A 22,409-nucleotide genomic window follows, 5' to 3' on the forward strand; every position below is an offset into this window, starting at 1 on the left:
GCAGTGCTGTGCTGTGTGATGATGCATCCTTACCAAAAAAAGAATATTTTTACTCCTTGCAGGCAAGACTAAGAATAAAGTATGTATGGCTTGAAATGCTGGTCAATTCAGTTCAGAAAACAGCATGTGCATTTCACAAGCACACTAACAATGCAACTATGGCTACACCTTCTACTTTTAAATACATTTAATCTTTATAGAAAAGAAATATAAGAACATTTGGGTTTCATTTGTGAATAGAAAACTTATGGCTGGGAAAATACTGTTATGCAACTGTTTTTTTGTAAGGCTAATGCTCCAGAGAAATGTTTTAATATTCTCCTGAAAATTATTATATAAAAAAGGAAAGAAATAAAGGAAATCAAGATTTTGCATGCTCTGCAGCAGTGACCATTTATAGTTAGACCAGATGGTCTTATTAGATGTCTGTGGAGAACTGAGGCTTTTTCTCTGTAAAATGAATTGTTGATAATGAGGTAAACTTCCACCTTTTTATTGCTTATTGGAATTTCTTCCAAATAATTTTAGGCTATGCATGAGTTTCTTTCATAATGGTCAAGAAAATCCAAAGTTAATCCTGGTGAGAGGTGTAAGTCTTCTCATGAGCATCTGTTTTCTGCCAGTGGGGTTACAGAGAGCATCCCTGTGTTCCTGTGTGCTTTAGCCCCATAGCAAGCTGTGTTTGTGCCAAGGTGGGCCCTTCCTAGGGTGTGACTGTAGGGGTGTAGGTGAGTGGTCTGCCTCCCTCTGTGTTTTGGCTCAAGGAGAGCAAGGAAAGTTTCTCCAGGGCAAGAGGCATTTAACCAACAAAACATGCATGCAGCAATCTTTTCCTGATTTCAATCTCCCAATGAGTGTCAGTGTAAAAACTTTCTGAGCCAGAAGCTGCATCAGAATCACATTTCAATAGCTATGGGCCATCTGTTAATTACCTATTTTTTTTCTGCATGCCATTATACTTTTGATTTCCACAGCATCCTGTGATAGAATTCATGATTCCATTCTGAATCTTTTGTCTCCTCATGGATCTTGCTTTTTGTTCTTCATCTGCTCAAAAAAGCATTTCTGGGTTAGGATGTGCAGAGCAGCATGTAATTTCTTATCGTTTTGGAAACTCAGAGAACTGAGAACAGAACTGTTCTCTTGGCAGAAACCAGACAGTGTTGTTTTTTAGGTGTTTCAGTTTAGCACAGTACAGTCTGATTGCCCAGTCTGTAACTGGGGTGAGCTCAGCCTGGCTTGAGACCTGTGTTGTTTACTCTAAGTCACCTTTTGCAACCCATGAGGTAATCTTACCCTTAGGTCTCAAGTTCTGCTGAAGGATCAGGACACGTGACTGGATTAAATTTATATAAATTTAATCCAGTGAAGCTGGGCCAGACCTGCAGCTGATACGTATGAATGTAAAGTTACATTCATATGCACTGATCAAATACTTCCTTTCTAGTTTTCCGTGCTTGTTCTGTTCAAAACAATACTAACCTGTTCACAAAACATAATGTTTGCTGCCTCTTTACAATTTGCCACTTCCAAATGTAACTTAAGGATTTTTATAACATGTAATTCCCCCTGCTGCCCGCCCTGTTCCTTCAGCTGTGGTGCCTTTGGCTGTGTAAGAAAGAAGGAAAGGAGCCTGTTACTGCAAAAAAAGGCTGCATTTGTCTGAGAGAGATTTGGAAACTTGAACAGCTTTATCTTAAGTTTCAAATAATCACTGCAGTCAGGAAGATTACACACAATCTTTTGGCAAGCTTTATACCCATAAAAAAGGGCAGTTTTGATACAGGTAAGATGACCTTTTTTTAGCTTTTATGTGGTGTATTAGAAGAAGCTGTACTGACTTTCTCAAATCCACATCTTGTACTTTATAAATAATTAAGGCTGTTGAAATAAGACTTTCTTGACCAGCAGTCCTGCTTTCTATCTAAGAAAAAATTCCATTTATCTTTTGTTAATATGCAACCAAGCCTGCAACAGTTTCCTTTGAAGAATGGTGACTTCTAGTATTGTTCAAATTTACAGTCGTGACTCTTCAAGTTGAAAAGGAAAAGTTTTGTTCCCAGTATGCGTGGTCCTTTGGGTAGCTGGCACAGCACACTTGGAGGAGAAAGTTACAGAAATGCAGGGGCTACAAATCAGGGCATTGTAGTGAGTGCATTTGCTTGATAATGAGTTACAGATATCTTTGTAATACAAAGCTAAAATTGCCCCCTCAAATAAAGTGCTTGTAAGGAAGGAGTCTTTGTTTGAAACTGTTGAAATCACTTCTGAAAAAGGTTTTAAAGTTAGTATTCCTGCCTCCTCCCACTTTTCAACAGAAAAGCACTTTTGTTCTGTTTGCAAAAGAGAAATCACTAGGATTCTTCATTGTTTGCACAGATCTTAAGGGAAAGGGTCTTTATGTGCCAGAATAAGTTTGTACACTGCAGTGTAGAGAAATGACAAAGAAAATCAGTTTTATGTTTGAGCAGCATTCTATTGCATGCCCTGAAACTATAGTGAAAATAGTTTTCTTTTTAGTTGGCACTTATAAAATGAGATACGCAGGTTGGGCAGATGGACATTTAGAGATGTGCTCATACATCTACTAAATGTTTTTTAAACATGTTACGTGATTGATACTGTATTGTGCCAAATATGCACTAATGATGTTGGGAGATGGAGTGCTTATTCTGCCTGTTTTGCTTGTTTCACTGATCATTAGTGTAGCTTTTGTATGGAATCCCTGTAGATTTGGAGGGAAATGATGCATTTTAAATTATTCAGTCGAATGGAGAACACGGATGTAACAAAATCAAAGATGGTTGTTCCCTTTTTCATCATGGGGGAAGGACCATCTCTTGAGTTTGGTGCTGTTGAATCCCTGGGGATGGGGGAGAAAGGAAATGGATCTTCACTTATGAAACAGTATCAGAAAAGTTATCAAATATTAGCTGCGGGGCTTTTAAAAATTTTTGGTCTTTCAAACCAGTATTATTATTTTTCTTTTTTTCCCCTCAGAAATGATGGGTTATTTTATATGGACAGCATTGCTAAAACTGATCATAAATGTGTATTTAGAATTTTTTTTCAACACTTTCTCACTGGGAGAGTGCTGAGAGGGCAATTGCTTTGTGTAGGCAGTGGTGATGCAATAGTAAAATAGCAAACAAAAGTGTTTTTTGACTGTGGAGTTTGCTTTGAGTCCTACAAACTCAAAAAGAACCTTGTGTGCTCAGTACTGCTAAAGTGGCACCTATTGCACCTACTGTTCCTGTGTGGGACATCCCTGAGTTCTGCAAGTTTTAAATTCTTCAACTGAAAGTAGTTGAATTGTAAAATAAACCAGATATGTATTGTAAAACTCTCACTGAGCACCCCTCAGTCCTGATAAAATTATTATCCAACAGAGTGGATGAGTCAATATGTGTCCTCAAAAAAAAAAAAAAAAAAAAAAAAACAAAAAAAAAAACCAGACAAAAACCACCACTGGTTTCTAAATTTCTAATTTCTGTTTTTTTTGTTTTGTTTTCCTTTAGTTCCTTGGCATAGCATTTCTTGGGATTGGATTGTGGGCATGGAATGAAAAGGTAAGTTGAATAAATCACCAAAGTTTGTTTTTCCTCTTTATCTCTCTTTTTCTGATGAAATATTGAAACAGTAATATGCTGCATATTTTGTGTTCACACACAGTTTCTATGGGAACAAAATCAAGCCTCTCTGTCAAACAAAAACCTTAGCTTGGGTCGCTTAGAGGAACATGGTTGCAATCTTTCCCAGGAATACCTTGGCAAGAAATGGTGGCTGACACTTGCCCATAAACGAATGATTTCAATCCTTGCACACTGGCTGCAGCTCAGACACCAGAGCACCCTGCTGGGGCAGTGTGGGCAGTGTGTTCCTGCAAGGGAGGGAGAGCCTGCATGTTTTAGAAGGCAGCTTCCTGAAAAATACCTAGCTAGGCTTGGCATTAACATAGCAATTAACTGCTGTTCCTCTTAAAAAAACAAACCCAAAAACAGGAAAATCAAGATGAGCCCCAAAAAGCAATGCAAACCTGAGGCAGAATAACTGTTGTTTTTTCTTGTGCAAATGAAACTGGCCACTAGAACACCCTTTCTTGCAAGACTCTAAAATCAGCTTTGAAATGGGAAGTGTGTGTGTGTGGAGTGAGGGGGCAGCGAAAGAGAAAACATTTCTGAACCAGAGCCTAAGTTTTAGTTTGCTTACTGCAGAAATTGGGAAGAAGATAAAATGTCAAGGCATAATTTACAAAACTAGTCAGTATGTCTTGGTTACTGGATATAGAGTTTGGCTTGCTAAAAGACAACAGCTGAAATTAAAGTCCCTATTTCCTTTTCTCCTTTGTTTAAAAGATTAAAAATAATAAAACCTGGCTGCTAACAATGCTGTGTTATTCAGTTGCATAATAAGTTTTTCTTCTTTTAATGGAAAACATTGAGTACGTTATAAATTGATCTTCACCTAAGACGTAGAAACTGGTGCTTGCAGCAGAGCAAATAACAGATTTGGAAGCTCCAGAGTTCTGCATCTAAAAAATTCAGGACAAATTTTGAGTTGTTAACTTATATTCTAATTGCTATGTGTGTGTGCCTTGGAAGAAGATCGTCACAAACAGTAATGGGATATTAATTACTGCACACTATGTGCACCTATATACATGTGTATGTATATTTACATACACATATACATACATACACACATATATGTACATTTCTATGTATGCCATATGATACTGATGTTGGGTAGCTCAGATAGGCTTACAAAGAGGTACTGTGACTTTTTTATTCAGCAATGATGTAAAAACATGTTCTATTTAATACTCTGAACACACTCTCAGAGCTTGTACCTGTGTCTAAGTTCCAGAGAGTGGCTTTACAGAGGAGATTTGAACATTTTTGTATCATTACACTAGGTAACACAAATGATTCCTCTTAAGAATGAATGAGCAGGTAAAGGAAAAACAACTATAGTGTTTGAAGTCTAAAGTATGCCAGTCTTAGCAGCTAGGAGGTGTTCTGGTTTGTTAGGGTTTACATATTTTCTGTATGGGAAGGTATGTACCCTTTCATAGGCAAAATGCATTCAATTCATAATTGCTAATAGCCAGAAGCCAAAGCTCTTGTTGTTATGTGAGATTTGGATATCTCAATCAATGATCAAGTAATCTTAAACCATTTTTAGGCAGATTCTGAAAGTGAGAGAAAATGCCATGTTGTTTTAAGACAAGCAAATAAAACCACCACAGTTTAATATGCATTAACTCAGGCTCCATATGTAGTACGCTTTTTAGGTTTCTTTCTAAACTACGAAGTAAAATAAAATACTGTTTATTGGTTTAAAGCATGGGTTTTTCCTTGAAAAATGATCATGTTTCCCCACCTTCTTTAACTGTTTTCATCTGAAGTGCTTAGTATGGATTGTTTCAGTTCATAGTTGTAACAATCAAAATGCTGTATAGGTATAGCTGAACTGCGGAGCTCTTGAGCACAGACAAATTTGAGTTTGGTAGAAGAATTATGAAAAAATTGACTTGTTTCAAACAATTTGAGTCTTTTCTTTCACTCAGGTCTTTAGAGGACCGACAGTGGCCAAAAGCTGCTGTCAGCAGGATCAAGCTCCAGGTATTCATAGGCCCTGTGTTATTTAGTGGGGGGGAGAGCAGTTAGATCCCAGACAGAGGTTTCTTACTGCTGATGAGGAGTTGAAGATGAAAGCCAAGGAGGTGAAGCCCAGGGCTCGAGATATATGTAACATAAGTGAAAAGCACTTCTCTAGCTAGGCTGCTTGCTGGGGGCTAGGGTGGATATCCCCTAGGCATTATGGGCTGTTGTAATGGTACACCCTATGACAACAAAGCAGCTTGTCAGAGAAGGACCTGGTGTACACAAAGTCAAACATGAGCCAGCTCTGTGTCCTGGTGACAAAGAAGGCGAATGTATCCTGGGCTGTACTAGGAGTGTTGCCAACAAGTTGGGAAAGAGAATTCTTCCCCTCTATTCAGCACTGGTGAGGCCACACCTAAGCCAGGACTGGGCTCCCCAGTCTAAGAGGGATGCCAACATACTGGAGAATTCAGCAAAGGGCTGAATAGATGATGAAGGTACGGGGGTTTCTCTCCTGCAGGGAAAGGCTGAGAGAGCTAAGACTCTTTAGTCCAGGGAAGAGTAGGCTGGGGGAATCTTAATGTCTGGAAGTACCTGAAGAAAGAGCACAAAGAGAATGGAGCCAGCCTGTTTTCAGTGGTGCCCAGTGACAAAGGCAATGGGCACAAAATAAAACACTAGTGGTGTTTCCCCTGAACATCAGGGAGCGCCTTTTTTTTATAATGTGAGGATGACGGAGTACTGGCACAGTTTGCCCAGAGAAGATTTGAATGAAGTCTCTGTCTTTGGAGATTTTTCCAAAGCAATCAGGACATGGTTCTATGCAGTCAGAGCTAGGTGACCAGATGACTTCAGCCACTCTGTGAAGACTTGCTGCTGTCCCAATGAACTTGACTTTATCAAACTTGAACTTGACACTGCTGTTGTGTAATGTGTAAATTTGTAAGGGGTTTTTGCAAGAGTAGGTCTTCAGGACTCCTACTGTAAACTTCATTTGCTAGTGGGGAGGATTTTGATTATCTTCGGTTTTAAATTGTGTGGCTTTATATTCAGCTGTGTGGTTTTATAGCCTGGCCATCAACTTGTATATACTTTTGTTGCTTCACGGAATCTTTTAAAGGTAAAAAGATAGTGTTCCAGGTCACATTAAAACTGCAGGGTGTAAAAAAATAATCCAGACTTCACAGGAATCCTATTGGCCACTGGTTAAAAAAAAAATTGGGACAGATTTGTGGACTTGGTGCCTAGTTTCTCTTTTTTTGCTAAGTTGGCTTGAATTCTTCCCTTTAAACTTTCTTGTGAAAAAGAAAAGCACAATATCCAGTCTTGTGGCCTTCCTTAAGGCCTTTGCAGGGAGGCAAAAGAGCTCATTTGTCAAGTAGGCAATAGAATTGGCTTGACAGCCAGTGAGCCAGCCCTAGACAAAAGCTGGGCAATTAGCATTCTGAGCCATGAACCTGAAAGAGAGCTGGGGGTGGGGTGGGGGCAATAAGCTCTGGGGATGAATAAAGCTATCTATACATGGTGGCCCTGTATAGGTCACAGTCCCGCAGTGTTTTCAGGCATGCCAGGCTTGGGCTTGTACCATTAAATCGTTCATCCATGGCAGCCGATTCCCCCCTCCTCCCTGCAACAGTGACATGAACGTTGTTAGCATACAATAAGAGAGTCTGTGTGAAACTTCAGCAACTTACAGAACTTTTGCTCAGCAGCGGGGGAGAATGTTTATATTTAATTGTTTTTCTTAACCACTTCATGTCATGTCTTCTGGTGACTCTTTAAAAATAAACCAAGCTTGTACAAAATGTCGATTTCCCTCCTTGGTTGTGTGTATTAGATATTGTGGTCTTAAGGCTGTTTGTGGTGTGATACCAGTAGGAGCTTAGGAAAAATAAGCTTCCTGGCTACCTGCTGGAGATTTGTGTTCCAGAGCAGTGAGCCTAAGTGATGAATTGCTGTTATGTCTTCTGAGACCTTATAAGATTGTCCATGGAGACAAGGAAAGCACTGTGGTTTTGGAGTAAACTCTTAAGTAGGAGATAGCAAAAGTAAGACAAACTGAAGTAGGGAAGAAATATTTCAAATTTTGTTGATTAAATGTCATTTGTGTATGAAGCTGACTGAAACGAAGAGGGAGAAGTGGAAGAAGCTGACAATGTACATGAATTTGGCTTCTCAGGTTTTCCAGTTAAATCAGCATAACAATAAGTTGCTTCAGCTCAAAAGCCAAGTTGTGTGCAGTTTGGTGTTGGTATCTCTGGGTGCCAGCATAGTGTTCTTAGTGAGCAGGAGCTCTAAATCTGGGTCTGAAGTTTTAAGATAGACTTTTACTTGTCTAAGGTAATTTAGGTCTGCTTTGGTGTCCTTGGACAAGCTAAACTCTGTACATGGAAACAATCACAATTTGTTAGATCAAACCTGTCTCTCCTTGCCCTGAAGTGAAAACTAAAGTTGTTTTCAAGAAAAAAATTCTCACTTCTCTTATTGTCCCAGTGAGTGGCTGACAGCAGGAAGGAATGCTGCACTAGTCACTCCATAATTGTTATTCTTCCAAAATCACACAGTTCTTCCAAAAATTATTGCCAGCAAGGAAACTGCATATATCCTGTGTTTCTTGCAGGCTGAAGAATACCCAAAGCCTTTATCTTGCCTCTGAGACAGAGCTATGTGTGGGTTTTATAGGACTGGAGAAGAGAGGAGGAGATCCACTGTTACACTTCATTTAAATTTCAGTACATAAAGATGTATAATCTAAACAGGAAGGCTCTTCAATGATTTACTAGTGTTCTAACACTTTATAGTCATTAATCCTGAGAAGTCTAAAAATCTGTATCTTGTATGTATTTATGCCAGTTATGCACCTTTTGAACTCTGCTGTGTCAGCACAAGAAAGTTAGACTAGTTCTTCTCCTCCCTTAGACACTTGAAAAATAAAGTTCTGCTGCTATTACTGTTTGCTGTGGGAAATACAAAACCAACAAAAATCAAAGAAATAATATTTGTAAACATCCCCCACCTAGTTTCTTGCTTGCAGAGACAAAATTCTGCAGTAGAATTAATTTGGCATGTTTCAATGAGTATTGTTCTGTTCCCTGTGTTCATTCAGATGCGCAGCATGAAGGAGCTGCATGGAGTTTATGACTAACAAAGCAGAGACATTTTTCTGTTTTAAAATCATGCATTTGAAAATACTTGTATTTACTATCACCTCCCAGATGTTGCTGTTTGCCAGTGATACTAAGTCCTGCAGACAAGCCTGTGGAAAGGCAAAACCTCTGTTTGCAAAAATTGATGTTTCATAAGATCTTGCATTGATGTATCTTTTTCTGCATTTCTCCTGCATTTCTTGGATTTATGATGTGGGACGCTTTTTTTTGTTTGTTGTTTGTTTGTTTTTGTTTTGTCCTCCCAGTAATGAGATATTGCAGCAGAGAAGTTTTTTTTTCCCATCTTGGAGGAAATGGAAAATAAGAAATAGTGGATTTCTTCCATCCTCCTGTAGTGTTGAGTTTCCTTCTTTTACATGCGTCCTGTGGGCCAAATTCCATATACACTCATTATATCACCTCTTTGTTTCTTAGGCTGATGATTCTCCTGAATTGTCTCTAACTCATTATGCCTTGAATTTTCATTATCACCTTTTCAAAATTGTTGCTGCCTGTGGTGCTTTCAGTTGGAGCCATTCTCCCTTGTCCTGCAGTTTGTGACTGTGCCTGTTGCAGCAGTAGCTGTCCTGGAAATGTCACTGGTTTGTTAGTGCACTTGTGACTCCCTTAGGAACCCAGGAGCACATCAGATTGTGTAGGTGTGACAGCCCTGCTGCAGCCAAGATGTGTGTCTGGCTTTGGGCTCAGCCTGGGAGGGCTGTTCCTGCTAAATGCAGGCAGTGGGGACCAGCAGGAGAGGAAGTGGTGCTGAAGATCCAGCTTGCACACTGCAGGTTTTTAAAGGTTTGAGTTCTTTTCTACCTAGTTCTAGTGTGCTCTTGTGGACTGAATTCTTGCTAGTGTTTTGGAGCATGAGCTGTGTTCCAGATCCACATCCTCATTTATAAGTAATCCAGCCTGTGTGCTCTGAGATTGTTCCAGGTGTGAGCTGAAGCACAGCTTGTGTGTGATCACTTCAAAAGGACTGCTGGGGATGACCTGAAATATTAATGTAGATGTGCACCGAAGGCAGGAGCTGAAGTCAAGGGTCTGTCTCTGAAAAGTGCTACAAGCTGTTCTGATGGTCTTAGAGTACAAGAAGGAGAAGGGGTGGGGTGTGTACCGTTATTGCTTTTGTATGGAACTATTGCTTCCTTATTCTTTACTGATGGGATAAAGGCAAACTATTGTGCAGCTGTAACACCAGGAGGGGCATTCACAAGCTCCTGGGTTCAAGGCCAGCATTTTCCCTTTGCCTTGTTCTCCCTTGAGCTATAAACGGGATGCTGCCTGTAGTGTGGAGGGCTCTGGCCATGAGGAAAACATGGCTGAGAACATGTCAGGCATCTCTCAGGCTTTTTTTCTACCTGTGCTCACATACCAGGAGGAGGACTCCAGTTTTGCAGGAGTTTGTTCTGCCTGGCTTGGTTCTCACATTTCCCTGTGGGTGGAATGCACCCTTGTAGTGAAGAAAAGAGCCAGGTCCTAACCATTTCATTTGACTTCTGAATTTGGAGTGGAGTGGAAATGTGGGGTCACTTTCCTGTTCCATCCATGCATCATTGTATCCTAATGATTGAAGTACATTTCACAAATAAAGGAACTTTTCCACAACTTTACTGTTGCTTATTTTAGTTCACCTATGGACGATGCTTTTGTTGTTTCAGTACACCAAATAAATTTTGGCTTGCATTGGATTAAAATATTAAATAGCCACTCATGGACTGTAATGTACAACAGGCTATGGAGGGTGGAGGAACAGAGCAAACAGATGAGCTGGAGATCAGCCAGGGAACATGTCCTGCTGGCTCTCCTTGTGGGACTGCAGCAGAGCCCTGGGTTGATACCATAGTGAGAAGTAAATCACTTGAGTATGTAGCTTTGTACAGACAAAGCATTTCCTGCCAATACAGATTATACACAGGCCTAAACTACCGAGTGATGTGTGTGTATTTAAAAAATAACCATACTTCAAAATGGGAATGCATCTAGAGAAAACAATTGCTCATCCTTTTAGATGTTAAAGTATCAGAGTACATGCAACAATTTAACAGTCGTGGTTGTAGTGGGCAACTGCAGCAATGTTGCTGAGGAAAAATTTGTAGAAAGCCTTACTTTAAAATATTTACAGGTGGTTTGCATGAGAGAAGGGGACAGTCACCATATATTCCATGACTGACTGTGCAGCCTGAGGATTCAGAGCACGTGGTGGAGGGTGCAGTGTTAGAATATGAAGTTACTGATCCTCTGCTCAAGCACCTCTGGAAATGTTTCCTTCTGCTAAAGATGGGCTGAAGACAGAACTGGTCACTACCAGATGTTTGTACATCTGTGTCAAACTTTTCCCAGGAGTAGCTGTTGCAGCAAAAAAACCCTAATATATTGTGGTAGGAGGTGTGGTAGGTATTATAGAAACTTGTAGTGGATAGGAAGTGTGTGTGCTTAAAGGACTGTACGGTTACATCTTCTTAACAATATAAAGTGAGATATTATTCCCAGTTGTTGCCCTGCTGCTTGAAGCAAAATATGCTTTTCTTCAGGGTATTGCACTGCTGCATCTTCAGAGAGCTTATTTGTAAGAGTCCAGAGTACAAAACTGTAAAATTGTATTCTAAGCAGGAAGCAGTAATCTTCTATCAGACTACTTCTTATATTGAACTGCAATCACAGGGCATTGTCTGTGTTTCTCATTCCCACTGCTAGCTATTGTTTTATTGACAAAACCTCTCTGAAGATTGTGGGTCCTGAGATGTCTCTACAGAATACTGCTAACTTGAGGTTCATGTGCAGAGAGCATTTGGAGTAGAATGCGAATTAAGCAGTATGTGCTTTGCATTGTCAGAGTGTGTTATTTGGGATTTATCCAAGTTAGGCTTATGATTGCCATATGTGGACTAGCAACAGATGCACATAAAGGTGCTTTCCAAGGACAGCAAACAATGGCAGATAAAGCCTGTGTTGATCTGTGCAGTTTGTGTTGGATCCCAGCTACCCTGAGGAGTGGCCAGCCAACATGTGGCATTACAGGCGGCTAAGAGCCTGGCAGTTCTAGAAAATCAAGTAAAGGGAAGTAGGGCAGAAGTGGAAAAATAGCATAAAACTGGCTCAATAAATATTATTGCCATTGAATTTAATGTGATTGTAACAAAATGCAAAGTAATGTGTTTCTCACTACCACTTTTGTATTATGACTGTCTTCTGAAACAGTGTTGTCCACAATTGTGAGCTGAATTTTACTTGTATTTCTTTTTGTTTGAATTTGACTACTTTCATATGGAAAGAAGTTGATTTTGCATAGTAATTTGCTTTGATTTTTTTTGTTGATTTATTTGATTTTGTTTACTTTGTTTTTAAGGGAAGACACAGTGTTTTATGAAGAGAGACTTAAATCTTCATATTTTTCGGCTTTTTTAAAAAGTAAATACAAGTAATAACAAAGGCAACATTCTTTCTCCAGTGACTAGTTTTTTTCACTCTACTACACCACAGTCCATTAATTCAAAAATTGACTAATGTTAAAAGAAAAGAGTAGTAGTGCTTCCTTTAGGGCAGAATTTATTCTCATGTTATGGTAACTATGTAAGCACAGAGGAAAGGAATTGAAAACTTTGTGAAGAAATAATTTTAGTAATTGTTTTTCCCCTTGAGGCAGAGCTCATGCTTCTTGACTTGTGTAGGGACAAGACCTCAATTTTTCCAAAGGCGTGTTGTTGGATTATCCTATTTATATTGCTTGTTATTCTTAGCCAGAAAGGTGGCTTGGATTTCTTTTCTCTAACAAATGTAATGAAACAAAAATAGTGGAAAAACTTTTGCACAAGTTGATGTAAGTGTTGATGGTAGGTAAGTGTTCATTTCACCTTGGTGTGTATCATCTCTTCACTGAGATGGTACCATAAAAAGGGGCAGGCCAGCTGCTCCTCTTTGATAGCAGTGCTGGCTCTGAGTTGTGTTACCTTGTTCCTTACATCTCTTTTTTGCTTTTTTAATGAATGTCAGTAAGGCTAGTACTATATGATGTAGGAGGAAAGTGATGAATGTGATTTTTTTTTCTCTGGCAATAGCCTTCTCTAGTAGGAGGGAAAAGAATATACTTAGCAAATGCTGTTGGATTATTGTTGGTATTTTAGAATTGGGTTGTAGTCAGATTTTTCTTTGGGATTTGGCCTTTTCTAAGGCTCCTTGATGTGTGCATTGGTGAAATTCACATGTATATTTTATTTACTCTGTCCTTTTCTGCAGAATTAAAAGCTTTGAGCACTGTCTATATTTACTGCTTGCTCAGGTTTTGCTTGGGGAAGTCTATGAAAGTGATTGCAGACTACATGGAGTAATGTGTTAGAGATATTGGTTACATGACAATTGAGGTGTTTCGAGTATGTATGTGCATATATATAAAATGAGTATGTGTGTGTTTATATATAAAGTCACAGATCTAAAGCCACAGCTGTGAACAGTCATCATTATCAATGTTACTTTAAACTTCTGGAAGTGAGGTTATGGTAGCATCCTCTTGCTGGGTTGGGACTATTTCAAAGAAACAAAGGGGTATGAGCAGGAATAAGACAAAGGATGAACTGTGGAGTTTGGCAAATAAGGAGCTGAAGATGTAGAGATCTCTGTTGCTGCTTCTCAAGGAGTTAGGGGAAGCAGTAGTCCAAAGCACTCAGCCTGAGTTCGGGATTCTGTGGGGAACCACAGCAGTGTGCTTTTCATTGACCTACAGCACTGGGGAGGGGAATGAAGAAATAGTGAAACTTCAGCATTTTTTTTTCTGCTGAAAAGCTTTAGGAAACTGTAATTGTTCCTGTGCAAACTCACTGGAATAGGGTAAACTTTACTTGTTTCTTGATATGACCCATCTGTTCAACATCAGCAAAACTCTGCCTAAAATGTCTTCAAAAAATTTAAATAGTTCCTCAGGATAATTGGTGTCGCAACCCAAGCTTTGCTTTCAAGGCAGAAATGGCATTACAAGCAGACTGTGCTGACTGTCATATCTAAAACACAGCATATGTGGTCTAACATATGACAGGTCTATTCTAAGTTAATGTAAACCATGTCTCAAGACAAGTTCTTAAATTGTCTTTCATCCAACTAAGAGACTTTGATATTTTCAAATTCTTCCTGCTGTCTAATTAGTCAGTAGCCATACTTTATTTCTAGAGTGAGGTTTTGGCGCTGTAGATGCCTGAAGTTGAATTGGCCAGATTATGTATCATGTCAAAATTTGTTGAAAAACTTTTGTTGTAAGATAGTGCAACCTAGGAGCTCATTTGTAATTTCTGACAATTGCTGTAAGTACTGAGAATAAATGCTAAATTCAAGGTAGTTTTATTACTTTTACCATTTTTTCTATATAACATGTTACTGTGTGTTTACATAGATGATGTGTATGATACATAAAATATGTCTCAGCATGGGTAATAAGAATGAGTTAAGTTTTGTTCAAATATCTGTTCTGAGTTTCTGGCAGACTCCTTATAGCTATATAAGCAGAAAATGCCCTGTGGGTTTCTCACAGAGAATTCTTCAAGAACATTTTGTTACTCACTCACATATTGATTCAGAAATATTCCACATAATTGCACTTCTTAATCTCTTTTGGGTTACAAAGATTTTCTTAATTGTATTTTCTTGCTGTACTGCAGAACATTTATTTTGCTGTAGTCTTCTTCCTTTTTAAGAAGAAAAATGCAGTCAGAATTTGTACAACAGAAAGCTGAACGTACTTTTTATCCCTTGGCATTGTCTCTTTCTCAGGGAGTGCTGTCCAACATCTCCTCCATCACTGACCTGGGAGGCTTTGATCCTGTTTGGCTCTTCCTAGTGGTAGGAGGAGTTATGTTCATTTTGGGATTCGCAGGATGCATTGGAGCTTTACGAGAAAACACTTTTCTTCTCAAATTTGTAAGTAGCTTTTGCAACTTACATTGACATTCCTCATTTCTGTAGCATGCCATGTTGTCTGTTCTATTTAACTGTGTTAAGCATTTTAAATGTATTTTGGAGAGGAAGGTGTTATCCAGTGTCAGAATACCAGGAAAGCACTTAGCTTTTAACATGTTACAGCTCTTCAGTCTCTGGTGCTTACTGGCTGTATTGTTTTAAAGCTCAAACTGTTGATGGTAAAAATCATAACATGGAAGTACTGATTTTCATATGGATGTAGCCTAATATTTTGCTTCCCTGTCACAAAAAAAGAGAAATTTCTTCTGAGAATCTGTGTGTTGAACTTGGAGTCCATAATAAGCTGCCTGTGAAATAGAGGGATGTAGATGCAGCAGTGAATGTGATCCATGTGACCTCTGCTGTGCAAGGGCCCCTCATGGTACAGAGGAGACAGGACTGTTACAATATCCTCAGTCTGGCCCATACCCTCATCCCTGCTCTTCAGCTAACTGGAGGAGGTTTCATTGCTTTCAGTACTGGGGCCTGAGAAGGAGAAGGGGAGGAGAATGTGTCCAGGATGCAGAAAGAAAATGGAAGTTTTCTTGAATTCTGGGCTGGATTGTTGGTTAGGGAAGGAGCTGCTGGAACCTCAGTATGCAGAACTTCTTCAACTAAGTGGCTGGGTTCTGTATTTTGAAAGATTTCCTCCTGTGACTTTTGAAAATGAGGGTAACAGTATCATGTTCACTTCTAGATAAATTGAAAATTCATAGTAAAGATTTTTTTCCTCCACCCCTCCCCTTTCCAGAGGTGGGCACTGCCTGTGGACACAGTTGTGTCTTCATAACCATTAACTGTTAATATATACATGAAAAAGCTTTCAGTGAAATAACTACCTCCAAGTGACACATTTGGCTCCCACAGACATGTTGTATAAGGGGAGGAGGCAATTGAGAGTCACAGTTCTCGAGGCATTTATAAAGCAGCTTGTAACACTTTTTTTTCCTTCTTCTTTGCTTCTCTTAGCTTGCCTAGAATGAACCCATCTGCTGTACCAGAAATAGCTTCCCATACAGCAGCTGCAGGAGAAATTAAAAATGTATCTGAACACACACAGAGAGCATATTAAAGTGAAACTCAAAGGCACAGTTGCACAGGGGATGGACTTCCAGTATACCAGGACCCCTGTGTGGTTTAAAACAGGGTAGACTCAGTGGAAATGCTTAGGGAAAGTGGCAGATCATTAGTAATGCCTTTGGCATCCATTGCATTTGCATTAATCATAGCAGCCTCATTTAGTTTTAATGTGGATGTGAGTAATTTCATAGACATTCCGCTCCGACTTAGTCATTAATTAATTTCTGCTGTTACCAATTTCTGCTTTGTCTGCTTGGGCGAAGCTTTGCCAGTGAAAGGATCTAAAGCAAAAGTCACGTAGAAAGCATTTTACTGGCACATTTTATATTGGTTGTTTATGCCTTCTAAAATGTAAATGCCTATGTTGAAATTTAAGACTGGTTTTCAAGAGCCCTACATGTGATGGTGACTAGCTGTGTCTTGAAATTTACAGTGAATTCTCTTGGATCTCTTTGAAAATCTCAGTGAAATGTCCAAGGTTTGACCATTTGTTAGCATTTTTGTTATTTTTTAGAATAGAATTAAAGTTTCTGTTCTGCAGCTCCAATAAAAATGGTGTGGTTTTAATTTAAAATTTCCTATGTGCCAAAACGGCTTGAGCTTGCACTGAAACAGATAAAGCCTTATCACTAGATATAATTGAGGGCTTTGAGAAAGTTCTGGTCGTAAAGAAAAATAATTTTAGCCTTTCTTATTTTCTTCATAGTTCTCTGTATTTCTTGGAATTATTTTCTTCTTGGAGCTCACTGCTGGTGTTCTAGCATTTGTTTTCAAAGACTGGATAAAGGACCAGCTGTATTTCTTTATAAACAACAACATCAGAGCCTACCGAGATGACATTGATTTACAAAACCTCATAGACTTCACACAGGAATATGTAAGTTGGACTGTTATTTTTTTGTAAAGCTTAATTTTAAGAAATACCTGCTCTTATTCTTTACTTTCCATCTGCTCTGTTTCTTCAAGGAGCAACAGAAATATTCCAGCATATAATGCCTTTGAATATATTTATATTTGCTTTTACAGAACTGCAAACACACAGCATCTATGTAAAGTGGCTTTATTGATGTATGACTGCATAAAACAAGATGGAGAGTTGGAGTGATTTTTCTTGAAGACTTAGTGTGTCAAAGTTAAAACATTTTATTATAGAAGCTATCACATCTGTTTAAGAATTTACTCACTTTCTAAGCTCCATTTGGTCCTAAGATGAATGTTGGTGTAGTTTTTAGCAACACTGCAGAGTGGCAGAGGTATTTAGTTGGTCCAAATGAAACTACAATTTTATTTCTTCTGAATTAGACTTAATGGAATTAGCCTAATGAAGTGGACCACCTGTAGAGTTCTTGTAGGACACCTCTAAGTGATACCACATCTGCACTTGGGAGAAAAAGGTGAAACCAGTGGTGCACCTGTTTGTGCAGGTTAAGCTCTGTAATTTGTCAATGTGTGTAAAGAATTCTTGCACTGACTTTTGCACACAAGGTCTACCAGTACCTTCCCTCTCCAGTACTCAGTTCTGGCCGGTGTTGAAGAAGTCCTCTTTGAGTCTGGCACTTTGTGGCTAACGTGGCTGAGTGTTGGTTGAATTAATGCTTACTAATTTTTGTACACTCTACAATTAAAATAGTTTCAGTGCTTGATTTGTTTCTCTGTGCCTGGGGGAAAAATGGTAAGAGGATGTGGGTCCTTGCACTGTTTTGAATCTTTTGCAAGAAGGTCAGAGGTCAGCACAAACTGAAAGTAGTAGTCCACTTGTATGCAGCCAAAGGCTACAGTCCAAATTTGCAATGACTTGCCAAGGCTTTCTCTTCTAACTGCATTAGCATTCAGCAAGTAAGCCAGGGGCAGCACGAGTTGTGAGAGCGAGTTACTTCTTCACCCAATAGAGATGGTGCACAAAGACAACATGTCAGGTATTGCAAAGAGAACTGCTACATCTAGAAGGAGAGAATGGCTATTCCAATGCTTTTAAAAATGTGGTTGTGTTTGGTTTTGTTTTTTTCCTTTTAATTGACATAGATTGGTTCATTGGTCTAGCTCCTTATTTGCTGTAAGCCATCAGTGTTTCCCCGGTCTCCAGTCCATCCTTTGTATGTTCAGCAAAACACATCAGTTCCTCGTGTGTTCAACACGTTTTGCCAGACTATGCCTGCCTTTGGCACATTTACTCTCTGAAGGATTCACTAAAGGTGTTCATTGTGCAATGTGTGATGATCAGGGAACAGTGTGTTCACACTGATGTACAGCCAGGCAAAGTTTCCCCAGACTAGCAAAAGGAGTTCCAGTGTAGTCCTTGAACTTGTTTTTTTGGAAATCCAGGGCTCATTAGACTGGGCAGAGTATTGTACTCTTGGCTCTGCTGTCCCTTGGGCCTGAGCTTGTAGGCGTGTGCAACTCTGTGGCATTGTGTAGGCTTATCAGCTCACCCATGGGTTTCTCTCCAGAGACCAGCATAGCAGGGTGTGACTGTAACTTTAGTCAGATGATAGCTTTGGAACAATATACCCATTTGGAGTGATATTTAAAAAAAATGACAAAAATCCCCAACCAAACAAAAAAAAGGCAGTTTCCATGAAAGCAGTGGGAGTCTCAGATTTTATTTTGAAAGCTAGAGGGGAAACTGGCACCAGCCATGCACGTTGCTAATGCTGAGATTTTCATTCTGAAATTTAAGAAGCTCTTCTTTTTTTGTTCTAGTGGCAGTGCTGTGGGGCTTTTGGAGCTGATGACTGGAACCTTAACATTTACTTCAATTGTACAGATTCCAACGCGAGCCGAGAGCGCTGTGGTGTGCCATTCTCTTGCTGTACTAAAGACCCTGCTGTAAGTGACGCTCTAGGGGGTAGGATGGGTGTGCTGTTCCAATCATAAATAACACTTCAAGATTTTCCTTTTTGTTTCTGGAAACTGAGCCTGATTATTAACTTTTTTCCAACCTGTATTTTTTTTTTTTTTTTTTGTTCTTGCAGTTCAGCTTAATCACTAACTTTTCTGCAGTCAGCAAAACTCATAAGATAACTTAGCTCTTCATTTTTAGAAGGAGGGAACCATGGGCTTGGCTGAACATATATATTAATATTAGCAAGTATAAAAAGGAGAAGCGCTTAATGAGTTGAAGGATGTGAGCTTTCAATTGAAATTCATCAGAACAGTAACCCTTGAGATCAGACACTTTAAAGGAGGTATTGTTCATTATTTAATGCAGTGTCCCGAGGCTCTAGCCAGTTTGACCCAGTTTGTGCCAGGTATGGTAATGAATGACAGTCTGTGCCCTGAGGAACTGGCATGTTTGCATTGGAATCTTCAGTTGGCTATGGCTATCTTTACATACTCTTTTTTTTAAACTTTAAAATTACTGCCTGTCCTACAGTCACCTGAAATCAGACTTGAAAGGTCAGAAATTGTTTGTGGGAACAGTTTTTAGGTAAATTTTCATGTCTTTAAAAATATTTATAGTTCTGGATCAAGTGGAAAATGTTGGAGCCATGCATTGCTAATATGGATATGATAAAGAAGGGTGAGGTGTAGGGAATCAGTTCACTAACAGGGATGGGTGTGTGCATGGAAACTGTTACGTGCCTAGCACTGTATATATTTGACTTTATATAGCTTGAAAGAAGCTGGCTTTGAGTGCTTATATTATCTAGCAATTCAGCTGTGGCTTTGTCTTCACCTGGAATGACTTACAGTTCCTTGAATGTATTAGTCTAGCACAGACTGGAGTTAGGCAAGTTGCCAAAAGGCACCTCAGGTGCTTCCTGCCTTGCTAATAATGCAATGCAGTTGCTGCTCCTGGCATCCAGTTGCTGCTGCTCTCCCCCTCTCCTGATAAGGCACTGCCACTTGCACAAGCTGGTTCTGGTTCCTCTGCAGTGAATGTGACTTCACAGTAGTTTGAATTTTTCTCAGAAACATAGCTGAAAATGTTTTAACAGGATATTAAAACAAAATGTAGGTTAGGCTCAAACATTTCCTTATGCTTAGGATTCCCTCTGCTGTTTGCCTGTCTGCCCACCCACCCACACAGAGGTCATCACAACCCAGTTTTAAAAATATAGTTGTTATAAAACCAAACCAGTGACAGCAGTACAAGGTAATCCTATAAATACATAATCCATCCTGAAGTTCTCTCTTTCAGTTGTTTAAATGGCTATGCAGTTTGTTAGGGTGTGATGCAGCAACCAGAAATTTAAAGATAAATCTCATTCACTGTAAGGAAACAACCTTAATGGCCTTTAAAAACTCCAAACATTAGAAGTCATGCATACAAGTAAAATAATTGTAACCAAGCTGTGATTGGTTCAATTGCAGTGATAAACATAGGTTCATTCTGTGAGAAAGCAAATTTGTCCCTTTTAGAATTAGGTTTCAGCGTTGGACTGATGCAAACAGTTATGTGGACGCCTGATTGTTTTTAGTTTAGCTTGGATAAGGAAGTGGTAAGTTTAAGGCAGGCTAAAATAAGTTTCTTGCAACAAATTTTGACTATAGTTCATTTTGATGTAGTTAAGGAGGTTGAAGTGTTCTAAAATCTTGTGTAGGCAAGTCTAGAAAACTTATTTCCGTTGCATTTTTCGTACCTTCTTTTGGTTAACAAATTCCAAGGTTAAAGGCAGAAGACATTAATCATGAAGCAGCTAGGCATTTTGTACAAGGCAGAAAACTTAAAATCCTTCTTTCAGAATTAGGTGCTTTTACATCCTTGTAGTCTGTGGCACTTAGGGCTTGAAACTTTCACTTAGGTCCTGAAACAAGATGAAGCTTTCATCTTGTTAGGAAATAAAAGTTGCTTGAATTTTGAAGATCCATTAAGGGAATCCAGTTTTGGCAGCTGACAGAATGCAACCTGTTGAACATCCTACAAAGTGAGGAAACAGAGGAGCTCTCCATGCTGATAGGAGATAGTTTTTTTCCATATGGCTGCTTTTTAAAATCCATCCAAAGACAGTGCTTGTCTTTCCCACTTCCCACTATTTGATTAAATTGTGGTGTTTGGTACACCTAGCTCAGATTGACTGATTTTCTCACTTTCTTGAGTACTCCTTCTTCTACTCACTGTCATTATATAATAAGTCAGTAACTTAATATTTTGCTGCCATTGTGGCTGATGCCAAAAGTTTCATGCTTCATTTTATTACCATGAAATAACTATACAAAGTAAAAATATAGCTTCAGCTGCCAATGGGAAGCATTTGTTCACTAGGGAAAATCTGCCAGAGCCTATTTTATTACCTGAGCTTTGGGAGTACTAAAGGAAAGGGAGTAGGAAGAACCCCTCCTTTCCCATTGGTATCAAGCTCCTATAAGAAAGAACAATCAGTAAGAACACATTACTCCATCTGTTATTTTTTCTTTCAGGTTTTTGGTAAGGAACTGTACATATTTCTAGAGACATTGTCAGAAAGAACTTGCAGCTTCTGCAACAGAAATGGCCCTTGTCACCTCTTCATTCTGCACAGACTGAACCCTGAAAATGACAGTAGTACTCTTGGCATATTTTTTAGGACAGACAAAACCTTTTCAGCAGAAGGTTCTTTCACTTTCCATAGATGTTCCATAGTCCTTTTACTTTACTAAATGCTTGTATCTGGAACATGGAGTTCATCCGGGTGACGGCTGGTTTTCCCAGCTTGCTGACTTGAGAGATAAATTTCTTTTTGATGTATGCTCTTGTTTGCTGCAAATAATTAATAGTGCAGAGTGAAGGAGGAGGTTTTTTTAATTAAAGCAATATGCTCATCAAAGTTTGGGTGATTGTCTTATTACATACAGCACCAACTCCAGGGAGTTGGGAGAAGGTGTTTGGGAGACATTTTACTGATTGCTTCTCTTCTCTCTCTCCTCTAGGAAGATGTTATTAATACTCAGTGTGGCTACGATGCAAGGCAAAAACCAGTAAGCTTTTTTTTTTCTTCTTCTTAATGTGGTATGTTAAGGACCTGAATCCCTATTGCAATTGGAGATTGTTCTGCTGATAGTGTAGTTGAATGTAATTATCTCTGTTTTCTTCCCTCTTCTCCTTGGCAGGAGGTTGATCAGCAGATTGTTATCTACACTAAAGGCTGTGTCCCTCAGTTTGAGAAATGGTTGCAGGACAACCTTACCATAGTTGCTGGTATATTCATTGGGATAGCATTACTGCAGGTAACCATCATGTTCCCTGGAATGAGTTCCACAGAGGAATAACAGATAAAGTGCATATATGAGGGGGGAAGCTGTGTAGGAGAATGGGAAATGCAGTGTCAGTTGCCTGTTTGTGGGTTTTAGCAGTGGGAACGAAGTGTATGAGGCTTTCTTTGTGTTAAGGAATATTTAGTTTTTATCTACAGGGATGCAATTTTTTCTTTTCAGCTCTCAGCAGGTTGATACTAACATTCTGTTAGATAAACCTTATGTAGAGACTTTCAAGCCTATACAGACCTACTGTTTCCAGTGGTGCTTGAATGAGCAGCAGAAAGCCTTTAGGGTTGCTTTGAAACAAGATTAGACCTGTTAATTAACTAGAAACCAGTACCACCATAAAAATACTGGGGTTACAGGAGTTCTGCAATATTCTTTCTTCTTCCAACACTTACTATTAATTTAGTTTCTACCTGTGTTGTTTCTTTCTTATTTAAGTTCTGTA

The 22,409-nt window shown here is 39.1% G+C and overlaps 1 protein-coding gene across 1 annotated transcript in view; it reads left to right on the forward strand.

Moving 5' to 3' along the window:
• The window catches only part of TSPAN5 (tetraspanin 5), an 82,464-nt gene that overhangs the window by 54,521 nt on the left and 5,534 nt on the right, over positions 1-22,409 (forward strand). Inside the window, exons 2-7 of the mRNA XM_064711040.1 lie at positions 3,519-3,569; positions 14,516-14,662; positions 16,488-16,658; positions 18,482-18,607; positions 21,632-21,679; positions 21,812-21,928. Of these exons, the coding sequence (XP_064567110.1) occupies positions 3,519-3,569; positions 14,516-14,662; positions 16,488-16,658; positions 18,482-18,607; positions 21,632-21,679; positions 21,812-21,928 (660 nt within the window). The remainder of the gene's footprint in view (positions 1-3,518; positions 3,570-14,515; positions 14,663-16,487; positions 16,659-18,481; positions 18,608-21,631; positions 21,680-21,811; positions 21,929-22,409) is intronic.

This window comes from Zonotrichia leucophrys, chromosome 4, assembly GCF_028769735.1.
Source record: "Zonotrichia leucophrys gambelii isolate GWCS_2022_RI chromosome 4, RI_Zleu_2.0, whole genome shotgun sequence".
NCBI lineage: Eukaryota > Metazoa > Chordata > Aves > Passeriformes > Passerellidae > Zonotrichia > Zonotrichia leucophrys.